Source organism: Loxodonta africana, chromosome 7 (assembly GCF_030014295.1).
Source record: "Loxodonta africana isolate mLoxAfr1 chromosome 7, mLoxAfr1.hap2, whole genome shotgun sequence".
Taxonomy (NCBI): domain Eukaryota; kingdom Metazoa; phylum Chordata; class Mammalia; order Proboscidea; family Elephantidae; genus Loxodonta; species Loxodonta africana.
The window spans coordinates 62,145,834-62,173,693 of NC_087348.1; the positions used below are offsets into that span (position 1 = coordinate 62,145,834).

The following is a 27,860-nucleotide window of genomic DNA, read 5'->3' on the forward strand; positions in this document are numbered from 1 at the left end:
GTACTCCAAACAGGTCTTAGGACTTAAACACTGAGTACCTTCTAAGAGGCAGTCTGGGCTCTTTCATATGTTTGACCTTTAAAAGCCAACCTTCTCTCTTGGTGTTATAAACTGAGGATTAGAGCACTTTAGCAATCTGCTCAAGGTCCCAAAGTTTATAAGTGGCAGAGCTATGGGTTAAATATGGATTCCCTTGGCCCCAAGACCCAGGATCTTTCTGCCATTTTAGTAATGACTACTGTTTACTGAGCACCTGCATAACAAACCTTACATTAGCACTTTACGAGCATCTTCAAAAGAGTTCTGAGGAAGGTTGCACAATGGTCATGGTGAATCCCTGGAGTTAGAGGGCCTGCATTCCTATTCAGCTCCTCCATTGTCTACCCTTGGCCTTGGACAAGTTCCTTAACCTCCCTATGCCTCAGGTTAGACTCCTCACCTGTAAAAGAGATTGAAAGAGCTAACATTTATTGAGCATTCACTCTGTGCTATGCTCTCCTCCATCATCTGTCTGTCCATGGAGGCTTGTGTGTTGCTATGATGCTGAACAGGATTCAGCAGAGCTTCCAGCCTAACACAGGCTAAGGAAAAAGGCCTGGTGATCTACTTCTGAAAATAAGCCAGTGAAAACCCTACGGTTCAGAACAATCTGATCTGTAACTGATCTTGGGGATGGCGCAGGACAGGGCGGCATTTCACTCCATTGCGCATAGTGTCATCATGAGTTGGGAGCTTACTTGAGGGCAGCTAACAACAAAACACCCTCTTCCAAACACTTTACAAATACTGTCTCATTTACTCCTCATAAAATTCTGGAAGGAAGGTATGCTCATTTCCCTGAACTTAATTCAAGGTCACACTGCCAATAAATGCCAGAATTGGGGCAGGAACCTAGCCTGCCACACTACGAGCCTTCTGTTCTTTCCACTGCTACACAGGTCACCGGTAAGTCATATTTTAGATCAATGAACACCAGGATGGATCTCTTTCTAAAACACCAGCCACCTCCTAAGGAACACCAACTCAAACCCCTTCAGGCAGACATTCTGCGGTAGAAAACATTCTCTTTACCAGACAGCGATTAATGCTCTTTTTTGTCCCAGCACTGACGCTCTTTCCCGTAGCATTTACTGTCCATACTTCACAATCTAGCACTCGGTTGCATGCCCAATTAAATCATTCTCCTAAAATGTAAATTTTATAGCCCCCAATGAGACCATAATCTCCTGGACGTCAGAAACCATGTCTTACAGAATCACGGAATTAGAAAAGTAGTAGTTTGCAAAGTTATCTTTCTTTCTTTTTAAGCAGCTGAACTCTTTTCAAAAGAAACCTTATTTGGAATCCCAGCCCTTCTTGGCAAAGCTGAAGTAGGGTAGCAAAGTTCTGCTCCCTCAATCTCTCCTGTCCCACATACTCTCTCTTTGCATTTGGGGTCGGTCCCAGAGGCACCTTCTTGATATCCCATGATTCCACAGGCTCCATGGATCATAGTTGGAAAACTAGCTAGTTAAACTTTAATCTTTCAAAATCCAAAGAAAAATATTGACTTGGCGTCATTCATTCAGCAGGCTGGTGGCAGGGACAGGACTAGAATCTGTTACCTGATTCTCATCCAATGGTTGCATTGCTATGTAAAGCCTGGGTCTTTTCCGTCTCCCCTGGAGACTCCCCCTCCTTGTCTTGGACCCAGTTCAGAAAAAATCTGGACCAACTAACTGCCTTGATTCTGTAAACACTGCCAAAAGGGCTTATGAAAGATCAGGCAGGTAGGGCCTAGATATTGGCTCACTCTCTACAATGCCCAAAGGAAGGTAACAGTGTCATAATCCGTAATGTTCCTCAACCGTCATGTTGGCCATTCAAATACCCCAAGAACATGATGAAGCAAAGCCACTGCTTTTGATCTCTTTAATCCAGACCCATACTCTATGTCGCCAAGGACGAAAGGAGTTAGCATTAAACCAAGTCATAAATACTTTTTAAACATCTGAATTTAGTGGGATCATACTTAAGAGCCTTTGGGGAAAAAACCCAATGTCCCTTTTGCCTGCCTTGTTATGCTTTCTGATATTTTAATAACACTTTTCTGATAACAAAATGTAATGCAGATTCATCATATTGTATTGCATTTCATTAAAAATTTGGAAAATATATAAAAGGGTAAAGAAAAAGAAAATACCTTCCATTATCTGTTTATTTGGGGGGATAGTCCCTGCCTGTGTGTCTATGTGTCTGTGTCAGCAAATGCACGTAAGTTTGTGTGCGTGTGTGTGTGTGCGTGTGTATATGTGTCCATACATAATTTTATTTACTTTAATTGGAAAAATAGTGTACATACTGGTTTCAATTTCCTCATTATACTATATAGTGAGAATTTTTTTATTGACATTGAACACTGAATAGTCTTCTAAGCATTCTTTTCATAGTTGCATTATATTCTACTGTATGGATATATTATAATTTGTTTGATCAAACCTCTATCCATTCATATTTAGGCTGCTTCAAGTTTTGTTTGTTTTTTTCTTCTAAAAAAACAAATGAAATAAATGGCCAAAATGAAAATTTTCTTACATAAATAACGCATGTGACTGGTTATGTCCTTAGAATAAATTGCTATAAATAAATCTCTCTTAGCATTTTGCTACACATTGGCAAATTACCCTCGAGAAAGGCTGTATCAATTTATATTCCCATCAGCACTGTATAGGTGTGCCTATTTTCTGAACCATCTCCAGAATGAGTGATTGGCATATATGTAAATATATATAGCTACACAGATAGATACATACACAAATTTAGAATAATTGGTATCTAATTGCCATGTTTAATTTGCTTTTCTCGATTACTCCTAAACTTGAAAAAATGTTTTTAAAGCTTTAAAATCTACTCTAATAGATGCTGTTGGTATACCATACCCACCCCGCCGACCCCTACCCCCCCCACACACACGCAGTGCCTCATTCTTTGACAGTGGAACCCAAACTTTATTTAGCTGTAAGCTTTTTTTTTTTTTTTTTAATCTATTCAAGTACTATAAAGGAGAGTGAGACCTGTCCCAGCCCAGGTGACCAACCAATCTTAATTCAAGGTAATTCTATTTGTCTTTCCACAACACATTTTAGAAATAGGTATGTTAAACAATGTTGGCCAATGAGACATGAAAACAAATCTGTTGTGATAGGGCTTTTGATAAAGTCATCTTTGGTCTTAAAAAAGGACAACAGGTAGAAAATCCTTTTTTCCCTTCTGACCTGGAGACAAGATTAACTGAGGATGTTATACATGGAATTATTCCAGCCATTGAGAGGCCTTGAGAGGATCTAGATCAATTTTCAAAACCATCGTGCTAAAAAGAACAAAGTGAAAAGATGGAAAAAAAATCTGTCACTGATAGCATGGAACAGCTGAATTAACTACATCTGCAAACACTGTCCCTCTTGACTTTCTGTTATGGAAGAATAAATTTATCATTTAAGCCAGTTGAGTCAGTTTTCTGATTCTTGCAGCTGAAAACCTCTGAACTGATACACATAAACTGTCTCACTTTATCCTTGTAACAACTATGTGAGGATGTACAGGGGATACCGATGAAGAAGCCAAGAATTAAAATGCCTTTCTAGTTCATAGAGTAAACAAGTAGCACAGCCAAAGCTTACAGCCAGTAGAAATTATGCAATTGACTTTAAACATGAGACTAGAGCTGTCCTGTTGGCCCAAGACTAGTCTATATACTCAATTATCTTGGAGAAGGGAAACAAAGGTCAAAGGCCCCTTCATTGTATGTTAGAAAGGTATGAAAATAACTATACATATGTATTTACCAGGTCTTTAAGATGGAAATTTCAGATGGAACTCTAGGTTCTTAAAGCATAATGTCCACTCATTGTGTGATGTGAAGGCGTATATAAGTGGGCGGCAAGCCTAGCTTCAACAATGTTGCAATTGCTAAAGCATTCTTAATCAAACTCCTTCTTTATGTCATAGCTTAATTGTGATTCTGAATGCACAATTCCAACAAAAGAGTGTACAGAAACATTAGCAAGCCTTTTATGATGAATTTGGTTCAAGGGCAACACAGTACTTAATAGGTTTGGGCATAAAACTCCGGGGGCATGTTCCACTGTTTATCCTGGTTTGTCTGCAGCAGCCCTTTACAATATGTGTTGGAATAAATAGGAACTCCCACTTAAGCCCAACAAATGAGCAAAACACTGGACAAGTCCTTTAGGGTTATTTTCATTCTGAAACCTCAAGGAAAATGCCTTTCGATATCCTCTTGAAGACATATTTGCTGGTTTTAATAAGCCTTAGCATTATCTTAACACTACTGTTCCTAAATGCAATAAATATTTGGTCTTTGGCTTTTCCATGACTAACCAAAAACCAAATCCAGTGCCATGGAGTCAATTCTGACTCACAGCAACCCTACAGGACAGAGCAGACCTGCCCCCATAGGGTTTCCCAGGCTGTAAATTTTTATGGAAACAGACTGCCACATCTTTCCCCACAGAGCAGCTGATGGATTCAAACTGCAGACCTTTTGGTTAGCAGCCAAGTGCTTTAACCACTGCGCCACCAGGGCTCCTTTTCTATGACTATATATAGAAAACTAAAATTAACCTGGAAAAGTAAACTTTCTATGAGTTTTCATTCCACAACTGCTGTTTAGAAGGGTCTCTTACCACTCTTCTGTCTTCTCCGTTTGCTATCTTTGTTTTTTTCATGTGTATGGGTCGAAAAGCCCAGTCATAAACTCATATGTGCAAGTAATGTATCTGTCTGTAATTTCTTCAATTTTACTTAATGAATGACTCTGAGCTCCTACTTTTCTGGGAGTAGTGAGGTAGTAGAAATGTCACCTTACGTATTTTGAGGGTTCCCCGTTTATTTCAGACTCTGTCATGGCTCCAGGGGATTCCAAGTGGCCAAGACATTGGTAAAAAGAGAATAGTCTCGTCATGGGCCCATGAACCACACAGGTCACCATGGAGTTGCCACATGGATTGCCAGGACTTTGAGACACAGCAGTAACCATGTCACAGGTGAAGATTCAGATCTCCCTGTGAGGCGTCTTCTGAGGCACACCCCACAGATGGTCTCTCTCCAGAATCTGACACATTCTAGAAGTGCTGCCTCGGAGGCAGGGCCCTTTCTCCATGGACCATGCGAGTCTCTGCTTTCATTACCTCCCCAGCCCCATGTCACCCACTGTCACTCAAGGGAATCCTTTTCTAGTATACAATCCTTCTCCCTCAAATATTCTCTCCAGCCCTCTCTGTTCTGTAAAAGCAGTGGCTCTCAACCTTCATTGCTTATTAGAATCACTCGGACATTTAAATAAAAGCAGCAAATTTCAGGCCCAATCCTAGAGCAAACGAAAACTAAAATCTCTAGGGATAGGTCCCAAGCATTTTTTTTTTACAAAACATCCCAATTGACTCTAACCCAAGGTCAGGGCTGAATCTCTGCCCTCAAGGACAAGGATTTAGAAATTCTGATTTTGGTACAGTCACACGCTTCCCCTGAGACCAAAAAAAATATGTATATTAAAAACAAAACAGAAAAACTCAGACCTAACCAACTATTTAAACAAGAAAATAAAGAGAAATAACCAGCCAAAGCAATGAAAACAACAATAAAATATATATATATATATCTCATAACATCAGAACTTTAAGCAGATTTGAAATTTCTAAAGAGGCATGTCTTACTTTGACTTTTCTTGTTCTATTGAACGATATCAAAAATTAATAGCAAGAAAAATTAATCAATAAACGGTTTCTGGTATCTTTAATAAATACAAAGTAGTTCTACATGCTAAAGCATTTGCTAAAGCATCTTTCACTAAAACCAAATTAGTCTACAGTCCCATTACCTGAGTTTCATTCTTACAGCTGTATCCCCTCTTCTGGGGCTGTAGAGTAGAGGGACTGGTAACTAGTCTCCTGATGCTGTCAGCCAGCCAAAGTAAACAAGGATGAGGGTGTTCAAAAGCAAGCACGTGCATTTGTTTTTCACATACATGGTCTTCGAAAGATAAGAATAGCCCGTGGATAATTTACTGCCTATTTCTATAAAGTTGGAGAGTGTTCTGTTTTAACTCTATTTTATATGGCTCTGCTCAATGAGAATGTATTAGGTATCTTATATCTGAGAATGTTCTGTTTCATCAACTTTGGGCGGGGGGGAGTATTTTCCAGAAAGCTAGTCTAAAATTTCTAACAGCTTACTTTTACTCCTAAGGCATTTAAACCGTTGCTTAACCTCTTTTCATTATAGAGCACTTAATTTAAGCTGTTAAATGAACAGACTATTATATCTAACTCTCTAACTAAGCTTGTTCAGTGAACTGCAAATCTATACTTCCTTCAAGGTTTCCTCCATGCCCATATCAAGAAAATAAAAATCCTTTTAGCAAGGTAATGGAAATCACAAGGGATATTTGTTATCTTACTTGTTCCTTTCATTTCTTACCTTCATGAGAAGTTTTTGGCATGAAAATGAATGCTTAGCCATTACCATCAAGTACCTGTCTTACTGCTGCATGTGTTTGTTGTAAATCACAAATACCCTACTTTAAAGCTCCCTGCGTATCTAATGATAACATCTTATCAAACGGCCTAAACATGGGGAAATTAACTGGAGATAAATGAAACTCAAAGACCAATAAATCAAGCAGGCTCACTATTCCAAAAATCAAAAGTATTGGGGAGAAAAAAATCACCTCTCAAAAAAATTTCAAAATTCATAAAAGAGCCAGAGCAATTCTAAGGACCTCTTACACAAGAAAGTGATTGAGACTCATACAAAATTTCAAGGCCCAAAACTCCCCCAGTGTTAAAGGTCTAATGTTACAGATTCCACCTTTTCAAAGGTCGAGGCGAATTCTTCTAGAAAAAAATAGGGACTCTCGTTTAATCCATGGTCATGACAGAGAAGCCCTCCAAAGGGGAACAGTTAAGTTTTAGCACACTTTTAAGTTCTAGATAATCACTCTCAATGTTGAACCTTCTGAGTTTTCTTATCTCCTGAGACATGATTTTTTTTTTTTTCTTATGTTTAACAAGGGGGAAAAAATGGGTAAGGGCTACAGTTTATTTTCTGTTTTGGCCACATTGCCTTTCCCTCCAGTATCATGCTTAGCATCTACTGTCTCAGGCGCAGTCTTCTGAAAGGGCTGTTCTTGGGGGCCGAGGCTATTTTAGTGACCCTCCTTTGGAACCTGTCAGGGAGCAACCACTACATGGGGTTAGATACACAACGCTTATCAAAACTCCGCTATAACTTTGATGACAGATCAATTTGGCAAATGCTGGAGCTTGCGTACTAGTGAACAAACACTTGAGTTTTCCCATTTCGAGATGGTGTATCATTAACCATGAACTCCCTGGGCACAGAACTGTAGTATTTGCTCATCTCAGCAGCCATATTTCCTAACACTCCTGAAGGACACTAATTGTATATTTGATGTATGAATGAATGAATAAGTCAGTCATTTAATAAATCAATGGATCACTAAACCTGATATATCTTCTTTAACTCTAGGCTCATTAATTTTGGTCAAAACAAATTTTTCAGTATGACTACTACTTCTAAAAAGTTAATGTCAGGCTAAATGACACACTATAGCAAAAGAAAGAAGGAAAAAAAAAAAGAAAGAAATGACCTTGACATACTAGAAAAACCATTTTTAACAGTGGCAGGTACAAATTGATTGTGAGAGAGACTAGAATGATCTTTGAAAATAAGGAATGTCAATAAATAAGAAATGTTGTATCAGGGACTCAGGGCAAACAAAGGATGTCTTTAGGCCTGTCAATTTCTCCCAGTAAGCTGTCTTCTGAAAACGAAACATCTGAAAAGACACCTTACAATGGCAGACATCTATTATACACAGTATTTATCAATCACCTTGGGGGAGGTGGTCTTCTGTGATGAGAAAGAAAAAGCAGAGATTAAAGGTGGGAACTGCTCTAGTTGACAGAGTAAAGATCACATTTGGCCTCACAGGCTTATTTTCAGGACACCAAGGTAAATGTCAGGGTTCCAGAGGCTCAAGCCTATTATGAGAATATCTAAAGGAGGTCCTTGAAATTGACCAGGAAGAGAAATGACCTCCAGGGAGAATGCTTGCCTCCTAGTTCACCTCTGTCCAATCCATACCCCCACTGTAAAATACTAACCCAATCCAACCACTGTCATGCTAACAACTAACCAACCAACCCATTGCCATACAGTCGATTCCAACTCACAGCAACCCTATAGGTCAGAGGAGAACTGCCCCATATAGTTTCCAAGGAGCACCTGGTGGATCCGAACTGCCAACCTTTTGGTTAGCAGCCGTAGCACTTAACCACTATGCCACCAGGGTTTCTTCATGCTCACAAGCCTTGGTAAATTCCAGTAGTTCTCCCTGGCTGGCAAAAAACCTTCGAAATACTCCATCCTGGCAATCAAGGATCTTTCTTCTTATTGCATTTTGCTTATGCTTCCAACATCATGGTACTTAATTAAAAAAAAAAAAACAGTTGCCATAGAGTCAATTTTGACTCATGGTGACTTCATGTGTTGCAGAGTAGAACTGCACTCCTTAGGGTTTTCAATGACTGTGGCCTTTTGGAAGCAAATCGCCAGGTCTTTCTTCCAAGGAGCCTATGTGTGGTTTCTGAAACGGGGAAAATTAGAAGAGGAGGTTTACGTAAGTGAAAGGAAATTAAGAGTTTTGTCTTATACATGTTAAGTATGAAATGCCTATGAAACATCTACGTGTAGATGTCAAGTTGAATATAAGAGGAGAAAGCTCAAGAGAAAGATTGGAACTGGAGATACATAAATTTAGCAGTCACTGACATATTGATGCTGTAAAAGTCATAAGATTGAATGAAGACATCTAAAAAGAATATATAGTTAAACAGAAGAGGGTCCAGGGCAGAACTTTAGGGCACTCCAACCTTTAAGTATCAGCAGAGGAGGAAGAACAGCTAGGGACTCTGGGCAGGAGTGGCCAGTGATATAGAAGAAAACGGAATATCACAAAAGCCGAGAAAAGAAAGTGTCTCAAAGAGGAAGGGTGGACAGCTCTGTTAGATGCTGCTGAGAGATCATGTGATATGAACATGGGATTTGGCAAAATGGAGATCATTACTGACCTTGACAGATATTGTCTTGGTGAATGGTAAGAACAGAAACCCCACAGCAGTGCTTGGCGAGGGTATGTAAGGATGATACACGAACAAAATAACCACAGGCAATTAAATTAGGAAGTTTTGTTGTGAAGGGAAGCAGAGAAATGGTGTAGTAGGTAGAAGGAAATCTGGGATCAATGGAAGGCTTTTTTAAAGAAAAAGATCTTACCCAAATTCTATAACCTATGGAAGTCCAAAGCCGTCATCAAGATTTCTGCAGCAGTGGTGAGGATGATGTACAAGTGTGTGTTGAGGGGCAGGAATGGTTAGCTTCCAGCGGTCACCTCTGCCTCTGAGGTCCCAGGGCCCTATATCTACAGGTGCCATCTGTGTAGTTTACCACATTGACCTGCATTCTATGGCGGGGGTCGGGGGGGGCAGGGCAGGGGTTGCCCTGGGGGAGCAGAAGATCTCATGTAGCATTCAGGGTGGAGTAGACTTTACTGAAGTTTTGAGGGTCAAGCAGAGGATTTCCAGCTCATAGCAAAACAGCATAAAACCTCACATTAAATATTTCTATCTTTAAAAATCCTTTCAGCTACCCTCTGTTGGATCACTGCGTAGTTTTTACTGGCCCTCTGCCCACTACAGTGCCCAGCTTTCTTGTTCCTCTCTCCTCTCCCCATTTTTCTCTCTTTTATTCTTTCTAACATTTCTCTTCCCTCTCAGGCAAACTACATACATGCACGTGTACACACACACACACACAGAGAAACAAAAAAATGTGTGTATATAGCTTTTTTTTTTTTTTTTTTTTTGCAATTTGTTTTTGGAGGGGGAGGGTCTCCCTGGGTGCTACAAATGGTGAACGCGCTCAGCTGCTAACTGAAAGATAAGAGGTTCAAGTCCACCCAGGGGCACCTCAGAAGAAGGTCTGGGAATCTAGTTCCAAAAAAAAATCAAGCATTGAAAATCCTAAGAAGCACGTTCTACTTTGACATACATGCGGCCAACATGAGTTAGAATAGACTCAATGGCAACTGGTTGGGTTTTCTTTGGAAGGGGAGGCATGCTTGGGTGCCTACACCTTCACCTTTTAATCCAAACAAGACAGATTACTTTCTAAAAGGAATTCTGAGCCTAGTTCTTAATATATTTTCCACTGTGTTCCATGTATAAACCACCTGGCAGAGCACCTGTCCGTAACAGGCACTCAACAAGCACCGGCTTTGGCCTTCCTTCCTCAGTGAAGAAATAAGAGTGGATGTAACTTCAACAATGTCTTTGACAAAGCAGGGCCTTAATTAAGGCTTATTGTGTCACATGGTGTGGTGCCCCTGTGTTCTAGAAGATATTCACTGGCTCCTTGTAATCTTAGGGTTATATTAAGTCAAGGCCAGGATTTACTATTAAGAACAGGGTAATACCCAACTATAATGTCAGTTTTCTTGGACTACTTTTGTTTACAGCGCTGAAAGAGTTTTGTCTCCTTAAAATATTTAGGTCTCAGAATGCTATGTTTCTGTAATGTCTATCTTGTTTCCCTAGGAATTTTAATTGTAATATGAAAAAGATGGATAAATGAGGTTTGGCCTTCCGTGGCCCTCAGAAAACTGTTATCGATCTGAAATTTCTAGCACCATAGCTAAAGAATAAAAACACCAAACCAAACCCAGTGCCGTCGAGTCTATTCTGACTCATAGCGACCCTATAGGACAGAGTAGAACTGCCCCATAGAGTTTCCAAGGAGCGCCTGGCGGATTCGAACAGCTGACCCTTTGGTTAGCAGCCGTAGCACTTAAGCACCACGCCACCAGGGTTTCCTGCTAAAGAATAACCCATTGCTTATAAATACACAACAATGAAGGTATCTGGACATACTACATGTTTCCCAAGGAGTTCAGGGTGCTAAAAATGGGTAAGTGCTAGACTACTAGTCAAAAGGTTGATGGTTCGAACCCACTCAGAAGCACCTGGGAAGATAGTACTGGTGATGTGTTTCTGAAAGATCACAGCCTTGAAAACCCTATGGAGCAAGCAGTTCTATTCTGTACACATGGGGTCTCCATGAGTGTGAATTAATTTGACAACAACTAACAACAATATGCAACTTCTTTCACTTCTAAAAAGGTCATTCAGGATGAAATATATTGAGAAAAGAGTGGCATCATACTCTGAGTAGAGAATTTCATTTTTATATGCCAATGTCTTAGGACAGACCAAAAAGTGTTAGGGAAAGGTACAACATGATTAAAATCTTACATTCAATGTACTTCCTTTTATTTATTTATTTTTGCAAGTTTCAGATTGGTTATTTAAATGGATTTGATCCAAGAGAAGGAAGACCTGGAATTTTCTACCACAGTTAACCAATGCACTTCTCATGTCTCTGTGTGTGACTGAAAGTATATGGGGACCCCAAACCTTATGCCCCACAAAGCCAGCACTGCTCACACGGAGACACTGGCCACAGCCCCCGGAGTCCCAGTTTGCTGTGATTAGTCCAGTGATATTAAGAAAAAGACAGAGAAGATTGACAATAAGTATATAGAAATCAAAATATTCTTCACTGGCTCCTATATGTCCAATCTCAACTTACCAAGTACTCCGGTCACCCCTTTAAGTTAAATCCTGTCTCTCCCAATGAGAAAAAAGGACATTTTCTTGTACGCAAAAACATTTCATCAGGATAGAAGGAAAACAGGTGGATATTCTTCTATTTTGGGAACTAACACTTTAAATCTCTGTGTTACTAGAGGCAACTGGGATTTCAATTTCAAAACACACACCCATGCATGCACATACACAGATTCAGAAACACTGGGAGTGGGAGAAAATTATACAGATAAAATTTCTTTTATTATTATTTTTTCTCAAAAGGTGAAAGTGAAACAATGTATCAGAAGAATTATTCAGGTAAAAATAACCCACTGTGCGCTAGGCGCTGCACGTAAACATCACAGATACGGTACGCAGAAAGAGCGAATTAGAAAGACACCACTGCTTCCACATGCTCACCTGTGCAAGAGAAGTCATCCACACGAATGTAGCCCGGGACACAGTCACAGCGATACAGCCCAGGCAGGTTGACACACACAGTATTGGCATGACAGTAATGCATCTTCGCCGCACACTCATCAATATCTGAGGGAGAAAAAAGCAGCAGCATCACAGTCAGGGAAGTGACTGAACAACCAGAAAGTAATCATTTGGCAACAAAATTAGAAAAGGCAAATGCCTACTGAAGCCGAGAGAAAAGGAAAAAATGCATTAAACACAGAAGCTTAAGCGCAAATTTAACTGGTACATTAGATCCCATCCTGAGCTTCAAGTATGTCTACAAAAAAATGCCTGGTAGGACGTAACAGTTAAGAATCAAGAAGGATGAGGATTAAATCTACCATTATAATTTCTCTCTCCAAGAGGGTTGCTCTCTTTAAGTGTCCAAAATCAAGGAGTTTCAAGGAGTTCCATGTCAACTGGGTTGATATCAATTAGTATTTATTGGGTGTCCACTATACATGGTGCAACTTTTATCAGAGAGATCAAGGGAATCCAGCCCCTCTCTGCTCATGTGTCTTTACTAAGACATCCTTTAATCCATCTGCTACAAAATGATGGTGCAGTCAGTTTCTCCCACGTTGTACTGTAAATACAGTGCTATTGTCTGATGGAAATTAATGTTTTTCATCCTTTGATCTAGGAATTCATCTCATGTGACAGAATAATCGGCTGTTTCAGTGAAGGATATCACTTTATTGGAGAGGGAGGTTACTGCATCGCCTGCTTTCTCAAACAAGTTCACGATAAGGATTAAATTAACCTATGACTTCAAGTACAGAGTTTGGTCTTTTCTGGGGGTTGTATCTTCAGAAATGGCTTTAAGTTTGTTTTACTCAGACTGCTTAAGTGTAATGGTTAGGGAGAGGGAGGAAGATAAGCACAGCATAGGAATTCAAGATAGAAAACGTGATTTCTAATTCTGGTTCTGCCAGTTACTAGCCTATGATCTGCATATATAACCACTCTGAGTCCCAGTAGCTTCACCAGTTTTTTTAAGGCTCAGTTCTGAACCTAATGCTTTATGTCTTCATCTGCATTATCTAATTTTAAACTCATACAATTCCATAAACAAGGTCTAATCACTACCCCCTTTTTAAAATCTAGGAAATTGAGGTTAGAGTTTAATATCTGGCACAGTTGTTCAGTTAGAACATGCTAGATGCAGGATTTGAACTCAGAAGTCAATCTCTCACCCACTTCATGAAAGTACCTTGAAAATGGTAATTAGTCAAATACAGTGTTCCCACTATGATAATCACTGAAGTCCTAATACTTTTCAGAAACAAAGAGTTTCTAAGGATAAAAAAAGACTACACTGAGTCACTGGAAAACTCATGGATCCGTTTATTTTAAAAGTAACAGTAAGCTGGTGTAGTGAGTTTGAGGAAATTCAGGACTGACCATGGGAAAAGATATAACCAAGACATAGTACCATTGCACCACAAGCCATTCATTGGGGCTGATGCACAGTAGGAGGTCTTCCACCAAAGGGGAAGAAGGCTTGGAAAATTCTGGGAAAGAGAAGAAAGTGGTGAGCACTGTGTCTCTATGCAATGTCTTTCTGCAGCAACGTGGAGAGTCTCTGGGTCAAAGAGCTCCAAAGGACAGACGAAGCGAAGTGTCCTTATAACTACTAGGTTTTATGTTGTATATGGCTCACAGATGTTGGGCACAGTTTTGAAGGATATGTAAAGTAGGCAGTCTCTAAGTGGCTAAAAAACTGTTTAGTTTGGCACCGGCAGGCTTTTTTGGGCTAATAGGCCTCCATTTGCTATAAAGGAGTAAACAACCTGGGGCCAATACATAGAGGCCATCTTTGCCTCATTTTTATAACAGTTAGTTTATTTCCTAGTAAAACATTCTGAAATACATCAGGTTCTTTTCAGTGCTAAAGATCTGTCAGTCTATAAATAAAAAGTTATTATGGAATAACTAAGATCCTAGAGGGAGGGCCACAGTTAGCAAGGTTCCCAGAACTATGATATAACATCAAAATGCCAGAAGTTAGTGAAGTTGCTAAGGTAATCAACAAAATGGTCTAGCCATACAATACTGTGTGCCTCCAAAAATGATCCCAGACAATGTACAATAAAAACAGACAATGGGAATTTAATAACTATTTGATAAGACCATATCATGCTGAGATGTAGAGGCAATTCTCTCAGGAATTTTAGATAAGATGTTGTCATGGATTGAACTGTATCCCCCCAAAAATATGTGTCAACTTGGTTAGGCCATGATTCCCAGTATTGTGAGGATGTCCTCCATTTTGTGATTGCAATTTTATGTTGAGAGGATTAGGGTGGGATTGTAACACCACCCTCACTCAGGTCCCCTCCCTGAGCCAGTGTAAAGGGAGTTTCCCTGGGGTGTGGCCTGCACCACCTTTTATCTCTCAAGAGATAAAAGGAAAGGGAAGCAAGCAGAGAGGTGGGGACTTCATACCACCAAGAAAGCAGCACCAGGAGCAGAGCGCATCCTTTGGACACGGGGTCCCTGCGCCTGAGAAGTTCCTTGACCAGGGCAAGATTGAGGACAAGGACCTTCCTACAGAGTCAACAGAGAGAGAAAGCCTTCCCCTGGAGCTGACACCCTCAATTTGGACTTCTAGCTTACTGGACTGTGAGAAAATAAATTTCTCTTTGTTCAAGCCACCCACTTGTGGTATTCCTGTTATGGCAGCACTAGATGACTAAGACAGATGGTAACTGCACATGAGCATTAGATGTAGCTTGAATCCCTCTTGAAGTCAGGGCATTAGAATTCTTTAACAAGAAGTTTTCCAACATTATTTAAGCATTTTGCTTCACGGGAGGGTGATATCATGAAAATGAACTGGAAAAGTGTTTCAGGAAAGGAAGAATGATTAATTTTGCTACTTGCAACTGTGAAGTTGAGTAAGATGAAGGCTGAGCACTAACTTGTTGTATTTGGTAGGAAGGAGTTCGCTGTTAACCTTGACCTGACAAAAGTAGACTTGGTAGATTAGTGGGGGCAAATGCCTGACTGGAGTTGATTAAAGATAAAATGCGAGCAGAGGAAGGAGAGGCAGAAAAATAAGAATTAAGACATTTCTTCTGAGATATTTTGCCATAAAGAGAAGAAGAAATGGTATGGTAGAGTTAGGAAGACTTGTCAAGAGAGAGTCCTATTTAAAGATGGGGAATATTACAGCATGCTTGTATGCTCTTGGGAATGATTCAATAAGAGTGAAGAAAATTGATAATGTAGAAGAAAGAATAAAATTGCAGGATCAAAATCTTGAAGAAGGCAAGAGGAGTTGAATTCCCGTACACAAGTGGAACAAGTCAACTTTACAACAAATATATGAGAAGAGATACAGTTAGCTTGGCATATTTGGTGATGGGAAGATGAGGTAATTGTCCTCTGCTTGTTTTTATTTCTCGGAGAAATGACAGAAGATGGTGACAGCTGAGAAGTCAGAGGAGGAAGAAGTACTGAAGGCTTAAGGAGAAAGGAGACATTACATAGTGTTAAAGAGTATTAAATAGTCTATAGGGTCACTATGAGTCAGAATTGACTCAACAGCAACAGGTTTGGCTTTTTTGTTTGACTCCCTTCAAAACTAAAGAACGTATTTCCCTAGCTGCTGGGAGTATTGCCTGCTCTCAGCCTTCAGCTGTCAGCCCTCCAGGGAAATTGCCCCTGGCTGAAGAAAGCTGCCTCCTCCACAGTCAAACCCTATCCTGAGGGTAACCTGAAATAAAGACTAGTTCTCCATTATCCCAACTCTGGATAATTCTAAAGGACTGGCTCAGGTTCAGAGCACTCACTTTGTCTAATCCTGCTTCCTTTCCTTCCCCCACAGGTACTCATCTCTATAACCAAGTAATTCCCAACCAGTCAATTCTGACTCATGACGACCCCATGTACGTCAGAGTACAACTGTGCTCCCTAGGGTTTTCAATGGCTGACTTTTCAGAAGTAGATCACCAGGCCTCTCTTCTCAGAAAGCTTTGGGTAGACTCAAACTTACAACCTTTCTGTTAGTAGCTAAGCACATTAACCATTTGCATCACTCAGGGACTCCCATTCACTACAGAGCTCCTTAATAAACTTCCTGCATTCCCGTCTCCATCTCAGAGTTCGATTCCTGGGGAATTCAAGCTGCAGCAGGAATCTTGATGGAGGCAAGAAATTATCATAGTGAGAGTACTAGAGTACGTGAGCTGGAAGGCTAGGAGATGCAGTCAGAGAGTGGTATGCTTGCCAATGAGATTTGGGAGGTGATTGAGTTATTTTGTATTAGAAGGTCTTTGGCATGACTATCAGAGGGTGGAAGAATAGATCATTGAAAGTGAAGGCTGGGAATAAAAGGAGTAGCCAGGTATTGGAGTGGTTGGTTGACATTAGTGTGTTCATCTAAATTTACCAATTTTCCTCTTTCTGGGCACATGATAGGATTGTACTTCTCCAACTCCTTTGAAATTAACCATGACTACATGACCTGAGCATGAAACCTGAAATGAAGCGCATCACTTCTGGGTGGAAAGATTAAGAGTCAGTATCCAATTCCTTCCATTCTTTTCTCTCCTACCTTGGAAATCACGGAAGCATGAAGGTAGAGATTCTATCAGCCTGACTTCCTGAGTGAGGGAGAGATCATCAGCCAACTCATGATGAACAAGTTGCAGGAGTAAGAAATATGCCATTGTTATTTTAAGCTACCGAGCCTATCCTGACTAGTACAGCGGCAACTATGAAAGGCATCTCAAAGAAGGAGACTATTAAGCTTCAACTTGAAAGATGAATAGAAATTCACCAGGTAGAGAACAGAGAGAAGGAAAACTACAGAGGCTAAACTTTTCATCTCTGTAAAGTTAGTGAGAGAGAATCGGTCAGTTATGCACATTCGAAGGACAAAAACCCTCTACTAAGCTCTGAGGTAGAGTGATAAACAAAATACCATCATGGGCCTTATAGCCTGGCAAGGACCATAGACACTGAATGAAATCTGTAATAAGTTCTACCAAGGAAATGAAACCTTTAACAGGGTGATTTGACCTAATCTGAGAGGGTTAGAGAAGAGTTCTTTGTGGAAGTAATGCTTCATCTGAAACTTGAAATAGAACTGAAACAGCTAAAGGGCACCAGAGGAGAATGCTTGAGAAGACTTGGATACAGGAAAGGAGCTTCACCCATTTGAAATGTAACTGGAAAGATAAACTCAGGTCAGATCCTGCTGGGCCTTGTAGGCCACGTGAAGGAGTGTGGACTTTAATCAGGGTAGTGACACAATCCAGTTTCTGTTTTAAAAATATCACTCTGGCTGCAGTGAAGAGAATGGATTAGCACAGAGCAAGCTGAAGGCTAAATCACATTGGTATTTTACCCACAGAGATATCTCCTTCTCACTCTGCTGGGATGTCCAGCCATTCTTTAAGATGAGAAACTATTCAGGACTTGCCTTCAAGGCAATTCAATCTTCAGCCCTTGGACCACAACTGCCAACCACGGTGCTGACTACGATGAATGTTTCCCTGTCAGGACACTGTCGACTCCTTCCAGAGGGAAACTCCTGGCTCATTTCCCTTAGGCCACCGGAAAACTGCTGAGAGGCCTCTGCCTCATCTAGATGTGAAGGAGTTACTTGGCTGTAACAAGCTAATTTTGATTCAAACCAGCCAAGCCATCTCCTTATTTGTAGAATTCTAAGAACCGGCATAAAAACGTTTTCAAAAACCAGACAAGGGATGGCTAGAAAATCCCACTGAGAAATCCTCACACAGATTTAGCTAACCCTTTTTTTTTACTCTTCTCTGAATCACCTGGGAATCCAAGGCCATACATCCCTGCTGCCCTGTTGACATGTCTTTGAGTAGATTTTGGTTTTGGTTAATAGCATTGGTAATTTTAGCTTTTGAATATTTAATAATTTCCTAGTACCCCTCCAGGAAAAAGACAAGGTCAAAATAAAGCAGACAAGTAGACAAACGTATCGGAAAATTAAACTGTCACAACCTTATCTTTGTTGCTTATCCTTCATCATGCAGCCAAAAGACATAAAAACTATCTTGTCATAGAAATGGTGGGGAGGGGAGAAAGAAAGGAAAACTGTCTAAAGTCATTCAGCTAGGGACCTTGCAACAAGACAACAGAAGAAAGGAAGGAATTGGCATCTGCCAGGGATTCAGGATGGGGATGAGGGGTGGCACGGCAACACATTTGCCAAAAGAAAAATTGCCTCTCCATTCTCAGTGAAACACACAACCCCGCAGACAGTTTCAATAGGACTCAAGAGTGCTTCAATAGCAAATCTGATTATAAAGAGAATCAAAACAGAATTAGCATCTGCAGAGAGCTAGGATATCCTGAGAAAACAATCTTGAGAAATAGCGAACATCTGAGATTTTTAAAAGGTGCCTAGGACAAACACCGCTTTTTGTTCACAGATGAAAGGCCTGGAAGGTAACAAATAGCAACCAAAAGTAAATAAAAAAAATAAAACTCCCCAATGAATGAACTGAGACACAGAGAGACAAAATGAATGGGCCCAAAGCAGCATGGATTCTAACTGGAGGCCTGAATGCAGGTCTGGCCTTTGCCCAGGTGGGAATGGTGCCGTGGCCAAAGCAGATCTCTACAGACTAAAGCTGGTCTCTCCCAGTGAGAAATTCATTCAACTGTCTGGAGCCAAGAGGAGGCTGACCCTGAGGCCGACCCTACAAGGTAGACTTGAAGAAACTCAAGTAAAGGCTCAAGCTGAAGGTCTGAATCTGTCCATAAAGCCTTTAAAGGAAAAATCACAGGTGACCAGGCATCTACTGGGAGGATGAGTAGATGGTAGATTAAAGAAGCACATTCTTAGGCACAGAAGATATGAAGATGAAGAAGAGGCTAATACTATATACCTCTTAGGGTAAAAGTAGGAACAGCCCCCTGAACCTGGTAAATACTCAATATATGTTATTTCTACACATCAGACACTAAGCTAGGTATGCTATATGTAGCATTGTCTAGTTTATTCCTCTCGACTCTTCTAGGAGGTAGGAATGCCCATGTCATGACAAGGAAACTGAGGCTCAGAGATTAGATCATTTGACCAAAGCGCAAAGCCAATAAGCGTTAAGAGCCCGGGTTTGAATACAGGCAGTTTAACTCCAAAGTTGGCACTGTTTTCACTGTGTCAGTTCAAGCACTCAATAACGCTTCGATCCTATGACTACATTAGCTATACCCCCAGTGCCGTCGATCTCCAAATTCTGTGCCGTGTACAATGTCGTTCATGACATTTGTTCTGGTATTACATTCTCTGTTATAATAGTAATGCTGCCCCATGCATCACTGCTTTCTTGGCTCCTTTAAATCAAATGCCAACACTTTTTCACTTTAGGCTCCAGTGACCAAGGGCTCCAAAACCAGCAGCAGCATTCTGCTCTCAGCTGGAACCCCTAGCTTAATAGCGCCTCTGATGCAGGTTGCTTAAGACTGTCACAAACCTCCAATAGGATCAGACACTAGTGACACAAAGGCCTTGATTTTTTATTTAAAAGTGCTAGAGAAATATCTATAAACCCTACTGCGGTCTATATCAGCTCAGGTAAATGGGGCTCAAACTACCATTCATTCGTATAGATTGCTTGTTGCCTTTGAAATATTAGAGCTCATCTTCTGGTGATCTTTTGAGGTGATAAAAATACGTGATTTATGTCCCTCCACAGGATGTTGATATAGTTTATTTTCATTTTTAAAAGGTATACTTATGGACTTTAAAATGAAACTTGGCATGGCATAAGGATTCTCCACAAATCACCAGCCTCCATCTACATAAGACGGTTCCTGGCAACCACAGACCTGAGACCAGTATTGTCATCATTAAATTAGAGTGCAGGTAGTCCCTGACCTTAAGATGGAGTTCCGTTCCAATAACTCCATGGTAAGTCAGTTCTGATGTAAGTCGAATACCTTTTTTTTTTTTTTTTCAGTTTTCAAAGTCTGCTTTACAGCAGTGTTTTGAACAGTAAATCATAACATCGAACATCTGTGAGTGAACATCTGAGAATGATAACATCAGCAAATTACCCACCGTGACACTGAATTTAGTACATATTACTAACGATAAGATGTACAAAAAGATGGTGGTATGTGCGCTTTGTCATAACTCAAATACACTGTAAGTCGGAGACGATCTGTACAGGGTCTGGGTAGCAAAGGTGGAAGCAGATGCAAAGAATGGTATGCTCTACCCAGATTTTTTCTCTAAGTGTTTCCTAGAAAATAGCAACCCACAGAGGGCTGGACAGAACCCTAGGGGAAAATAAAGAAGTTATTTTCATACTAACGAAGACGTAGGCTTAAACTCTTTGATGGTTACAAAGGGGGAGGGAGGGAGGAAGGGAGGGAGAGGGGTTTTCACTAATTAGATAGTAGATAAAAACTACTTTAGGTGAAGGGGAAGACACACATACAGGAGAGGTCTGCACAACTGGACTAAACCAAAAGCAAAGAAGTTTCCTGAATAAACTGAGCGCTTCGAAGGTCAGTGTAGCAGGGGTGGGGGTTTGGGGACCATGGTTTCAGGGGACATCTAAGTCAATTGGCATAATAAAATCATTAAGAAATCATTCCGCATCCCACTTTGGAGAGTGGCATCCGGGATCTTAAATGCTAGCAAGTGGCCATCTAAGATGCATCGATTGGTCTCAACCTACCTGGACCAAAGGATAATGAAGAATACCAAAGACACAAGGTAATTATGAGCCCAAGAGACAGAAAGGGCCACATAAGCCAGAGACTACAACAGCCTGAGACCAGAAGAACTAGATGGTGACCAGTTACAACTGATGATTGCCCTGACAGGGATGACAACAGAGAACCCCTGAGCAAGCAGGAGAGCAGTGGGATCCACACCCCAAATTCTTATATAAAGACCAGACTTAATGGTCTGACTGAGATTAGAAGGACCCCGGAGGTCATGGTCCCCAGACCTTCTGTTAGCCTAAGACAGGAACCATTCCCAAAGCCAACTCTTCAGACAGGGATTGGACTGGACAATGGGATAGAAAATGACACTTTTGAAGAATGTGCTGCTTGGATCAAGCAGACACATGAGACTACGTGGGCATCTCCTGTCTGGAGGGGAGATGAGAGGGCAGAGGGGGTTAGAAGCTGGCAGAATGGACACGAAAAGAGAGAGTGGAGGCAAGGAATGTGCTGTCTCATTAGGGGGAGTGCAATTACAAGTATATAAAATAGCAAGGTGTATATAAATTTTTGTATGAGAGGCTGACTTGATTTGCAAACTTTCACTTAAAGCAAAATAAAAATTAAAAAATGATGCAGATTTAAAAAGGAAATAGAAAGGGAAAAGAAAATGAGTATTTATTGATCCCCTGCTCTGTGCCAACCACCGTGTGCATCTCACCTCATTATTCTCAACCTCCCCCTGGGCTGGTATCAGGTACACATGTAAAATACTTAGCACAGTGTCTGAGCCTATGTGTGTGTTCCATCTGCGTCATACTGGACATTTTTCAAAGTGGGAGCCTATATGATCTCTGATGTGAACTTATAAAAATCCAGTGAGGCAGACAAGATGTGAATTATTCCCCCCGTTTTCAGGTCAGGAAATAGAGGCCCAGTGAGGGATTTTGATGTATCCAAAGATACACTGATAATCATTGAGTTGGGAATGGAATCAAGGTCTTCTAAGTCTGGAATCAGTGTTTTACCCAAAGTTTCATGCTTTTCTATAATTTCCCTTTTCTTCCAAACCTAAAATCTGTTGCTGTCAAGTCAATTCCGATTCATAGTGACCCTATAGGACAGAGTAGAGCTGGCCCATAGGGTTTCCAAGAAGCGGCTGGCGGGTTCAAACTGCCGACCTTTTGGTTAGCAGCTGAGCTCTTAACCACTGCACCACCAGGGCTCCTTTCTTCCTAAACCAAGGGAAAAAACCCAAATGCTGAGAGAAGGCAGGAATATAAGCCAAATGCCTGCATGTGCTCTCGTTCTTTCTTTCTCTTACTGTCATTTTCCTACTTAAGAAAATAAAGAAATGGTTCTCTCTTATAAGGGAACAAACCCAGTGCAAGATCAATAATAAATGGAAAGACAATAGGAAAGGCGAGGACTGTGGTTAAGAGGTGCTCTAGCCAAATATTGCCATGATAAAGTAATAACTATGAGTCGGAATCGACTCGAGGGCACTGGGGTTTTTTTTTAAAGTAATAATAGCCATCACTTATATAGCTCTTACTCTATGCTAGGGAAATTTTAAGTGCTTTACATGTACTAACTAATTTAATATTCACAACTCTATGAGATACATATTATCATTATCTTCACTTTACAGATGAGGAATTAGAGGCATAGAAAGGTACAGTAAGTTGACAAAAGCCACACAGGTAGAGGGCAGCACTGCCGGGATATGACCTCAGGCAGCATGGCTTCAGAGTCTATGCTCTTTCCCCTGTAATACTGACTCTCATGTGGGCTAGATCTGTTTTCTTTCTAAGCAACTTGGAAATCTTAGCATTAATTTAAAATTGGCTTTTTAAACATTCACTTCATTTTTTTTTCCCAAAAATTTGAACCAGGCAACACACATCTGCCTACCAGATTCAACCCATGGACATCCGTGCCTTAAAGCATATTATCACAAGGAGATTTAGAGGGCTAAGAGAGAGAAAGAGAAAAAAGAAAGGAAGAAAAGAAGGGGGGGGGGGAGAAGGATCAAGAAAGGAGGCAAAATGAAAGGAGAAAGGAAAAAAGGAGAAAAAACAGTAAATAAGACAAGCAAAGGAGATGCCTAGATTTTCTTCCAGTTTCTCAGTTGCCTAGTGAAATAGATTTTTACATCCATCTTCTAAGATATGTGTCAAAGAAACTTGTTGCCTGCCAGATTAAATATTTGCAAATTGAAAATTCAAATGCCCTTTTGGCCATCCCATGCATACTAAAGGGTTAACTACACCCTAAGGAACGAGACGGATTGTTGGATTTCTGACGTTTTTCATGTTTTTTCCACATATAGCTATGTCAGGTATTTGTAAGTTCATGCTAAGATTTTTTTCACTGCTCAATTTCAGATTCAAGCACTGTCATAGAGTAACATCTCTCTTTGTACCACTGAGAATCACAGTATACCAATTCCCAGCCAACACTGGAAAAGCACCCTAAGATACCCGCACCCCCCCGCCCCATGACCTTATTCCCAGCCTGGCATTTCTGACCGACCTTTCAGTGTGACTATAAACGGATGCTAAGTGTCCACAAGAAAGAAACATACTGAGTGATTCCATCTTGGCCTCAGGCTGTGCCCTGACCAATCTTAATCGTTCAGTGTCTAAACTCTACTTCAGCAGATGATACAAACAAAACCAATAAGTGCTTCCAAAAAGCTCCAAGGTTTCCTCATATGTTGTGAGTCAGCTGGGCTAATCAAAGAACACCCTGGAAATGTAGAAGCTTCTGTGGTCTCTTGCCTTCCCTACAAATGTGAAAGAAAATTCAAGAAGGACTGATTGACTGTTGAATTCTCTAGGCATTAAAGGTTCCAAAGGCCAACTGGACATGTCCCTGCCCTTACAGAACCTGCGCTAACCCAGCAGACAGGCAGACATGTAAGCATGAGCCATGGAGGCACAATCTAAGTTCTGCTAGGGACTAGCTGCCATCAAGTTCACTCCAACTCATAGTGACCCCATATGTGTCAGAGTAGCACTGTGCTCCATAGGGTTTTCAGTGGCTACTTTTCAGAAGTAGATCACCAGGCCTTTCTTCCAAGGCACCTCTAGGGGGACTCAAATCACCAGCCTTTTGGTTAGCAGCTGAGAATATCTATACCACCCAGGGACTCCCATACTAGGGAAAGTGGCTAATTCCAACAAAGGGGTTTGGAGAAGAAGTCACACCAAAGATATTTGTTCTGAGTCTTGAGAAGGCAAGAAAGACACCTTCATAAAATTTGGATGGCCTTCCCTTAACACTTTGATTGCATCATGCAGCTACTCTTTGGCCTTACAAAGCTGAAAATGAATGAGATGGAAAAGCAGATGACCACTTGTGAAGCCACCAATAGCCTCTTTATCTTTTATCTTTGGTTGCAACTCTTCATTATAATGGAGCCCTGGTGGCACGATGGTTAAGCGCTACAGCTTTTAACCAAAAGGTCAGCAGTTCAAATCCACCAGCTGCTCCTCGGAAACCCCATGGGACAGTTCTAGTCTGTCCTATAGGGTTGTTATGAGTTTCTATCAACTCAACGGCAATGAGTTATTTGTTGATTATTCATTATAATAAAAGCATTTATTGATCACTACCTTGTACCAAGCATAGTTCTAAGCACTTTGAATATATTAATTCATTTCATCCGCACAAGTACCCTATAGGTAGGTACTGTTAATGTCATTACGTTATGGAGGCATTTAGAGATTAATCAGCTGGAATGTGATCTCAGGGAATTTGAGCCCCTGGCATCTACTCTATTCTGCCTCTCTACAAGGCCACCTTATGATTCCCCTTTTCAGTAAAAATATCTGCCTTCTTCTGTTAATAGGAATTCTCTGTGTAACTTGGTCAAATTATTCATTCACCTCTCCCCAGGCAGTCAAAATAAAGTACACAGGATATAGTCTTTTAAAAATAAATGATTTCGTGCTAGAGGTTTAGATCCAATTTACTACAGCACAAATTAGCCAGTGATTAAACACCAGACTCTGAATAACACAAACAAACAGGAGCCTTTAGACCTATGAAAAAAAATTAGACCTATGAGCAGGTAGTTAATGAACACAGCCTGGGTTTGATATAGACCATTCCCTATCTTCCATCCCCTGTATAATAAACGAAGACCAGCTGAATGAACTCAGAAAGGAGAGCTACTTGTCTGTGTGTGTTCCCATGCAGACAGATTCCTTAGCTGAAAGAAGCTTCTTGAACTGCAATCAACATTTTTTCCAATTCCAAATTCTTCCATATCTGACTGAATCCATGTACCCTAATATGAAAATCATAAAATGTTTAATCTGGCCTTTAAAAAAAAAAATTAGAGAGCATAAAGTCTATACTGCTATGCAATGAAGAATATTGAATATACCATGGATTGCCAGAACAAACAAATCTGCCTTGGAAGAAGTATGACCAGAAGGCTCCTTGGAAGCTTGGATGGCGATACTTCATCTCACATACTTTGGACATGTTACCGGGAGAGACTAGTCCCTAGAGAAGGACATCATGCTTGGCAGAGTAGAGGGACAGCTAAAAAGAGGAAAACCCTCAATGAGATGGATTGACACAGTGCCTGCAACACCTGTTGCTCAAACATAGCAATAATTATGAGGATGGCACAGGATCGGACAGTGTTTTGTTCTGTTGTCCATACAGTTGCTATGAGTCAGAACTGACTTGACGGCACGTTACAACAACCTATGCAATATGGTTGTTGAGAAAATACATAAATAAATGGACAGGGAGGAATTAAAAAAGTTAAAAAAGAAAAAAAGACTCATCTATTTTTCTCTGAAAACACAATGAAGTAGCTTAATCTATACACATCTTAATCCATACATCTAAAAGGTGGGAAACGGAAGAAACTAAGTACATACTGCCCATAGATTTTAAACTATTTTTTAAATGAAAGAGCCCTTTTAAAAATTATAATATTAACATTTGTATAGCACTTACTAAGTGATAAGTACTATCTTACATATATTAACTCATTGAATCCTCATAATAACCCTTTGGTGTAGATACTTTTTTTAATTTTCTTTTTTGCAGGGGGGTCATCCTAAGTCTATAGATGAGGAAATTGAGGCCAGGAGAGATCAAACAACTTGCCCAATGTCACACAGGTGTTAAGGGGCAGAGCTAGAACTCAAACACAGGCAGACCTCACTCCCAAAGCAGTACTGCTAAACTCTATATCATGCACTCTCAATCCAAGTGAAAACACCCCCCAAGAGGGTGAAAAACAGGTTTGGGGATAGGACAAGAAATCTTAGGTATTATAATGATCTGTGGCTCTACAAAGGGCCACAGTACATAAACAGATATACAGTGTGTCTATAGTATCACAACTTCATGGGAGAGTCATAAGTAAAACAAAGTCTAAAAGATTCCATACCAAATCCAGTTGTTGTCATTTCCCACTCATGGTGACCCCATATGTGTCAGAATAGAACTATGCTCCATAGGGTTTTCCATGGTTTTTTTTTTTTTTTTTGGAAGTAGACTACCAGGCCTTTCTTCAGGGAAGACTCAAATCTCTAACCTTTTGGTTAGTAGCTGAGTGCATTAACTGTTTGTACCACCCAAAGACTTCGAAAGGCTCCTTAGTGGGGTGATGTACTGAACTGGCCCCTTTAAATAATATCTTACTTGGAAGCCCAATATGTAAAAGAAAATGAAACGGGGCTGATAGGGTGTATAATACAGGCCTGGGTTGGGAGAAAGAGGAAAAAAGAGAACAATGCCAGGCTTATATTTCTCCCTTCTCAGGGAATAAGAAAACAGGTAAGCACCTGAGCAGTGGAATGTCACATAGTAGGACAGGGAAAAAAAAAAAAGTGACAGATCTCAGTTCAAATCGTAGCTTTGCTACCTATTGGTGCTCCTCTGAGGAAGTTACCTAATGTTTCTGATCCTGGGTTTCCACAACTGAGAAACCCGGGGTTGTTGTAAAGATTCAGTGACCAGCAGGCATAACCCTCATGAAAGCCCCTCACACGGTGTCTCAGCCCTCTGTAAATGTCTTCAGCTGCTGCTTCTCACTGTTTTGCCTCAAAAGCAGTCATTCTTGTCAGGTTGCCATCCCTTGCTTTCTCTCCAGTCAGCGCTGGGGACCTAAGCAAAAGCCACTGTCCTCAAGTTAGTGTCCTCAGCCTTTTCAGTCTTGGCTCATCCACTGAGTCAGCCAAGGACCACTGACTTGAGAAGTCTTCACAGATGAGAAGAGAAAGTCACTCTCTTCCTCCTGGCTCTGCAGCTCCAGCATCAGGGCCACCATCTCCCTCTTTTTCTTTTCTTTTTGTTTCCCCTGCCTGAGGCCAGCCGCTACTCCTTGGACTGCATGATGGTATGACATGTGATCTTTTTTTAAATGTCTCTGTACAATAAATTGTTAGAGAAATTAAATAAGATGAAAAACTCAGAATTTATGCCTTTTAAGTAAAACTCTTTTTAACAGTGACAAAATAAAAAAAAGTTTTGAATAAATAAAAGCCTTCTAACAAGGACAAATTAGTCTTTCTATCAAATGGAACAGATTTCTGGAAAAATAAATTTTAAAATACGCATCATGTAAATAACCCAAAACAAAGCCACTGCCGTCGAGTCGATTCTGACTCACAGCAATCCTATATAGCACAGAGTAGAACTGCCTCACAGGGTTTCCAAGGCTATAAATTTTTACTGAAGCCGACTGCCACATCTTTCTTCCTCAGAGCGGCTGGTGGGTTCACATCGCCCACCTTCTGGTTAGCAGCCAAGTGCTTTAACTACTGCACCACCAGGGCTCCAGGATATAAATACTACTAATAATAATAATAATAGCATTTCCTGGAAATTAAAAACAAAAAAATGCTGAGATTCCTTGTTTTAGGTACATGTTAAGGTCAGAGACATACATCTAAATACATGTTTGACATGTATACACATACACATATATACAAAAGGGGGTAGAGATGGAATTGGGGGATGTTGCTTATC

At 40.5% G+C, this 27,860-nt stretch overlaps 1 protein-coding gene across 1 annotated transcript in view; it reads right to left on the reverse strand.

Annotated features, from left to right (window-relative positions):
- Positions 1–27,860, reverse strand: part of NELL1 (neural EGFL like 1) — a 299,325-nt gene that overhangs the window by 95,155 nt on the left and 176,310 nt on the right. Inside the window, exon 3 of the mRNA XM_010592184.3 lies at positions 12,147–12,272. Within this exon, the coding sequence (XP_010590486.2) occupies positions 12,147–12,272 (126 nt within the window). The remainder of the gene's footprint in view (positions 1–12,146; positions 12,273–27,860) is intronic.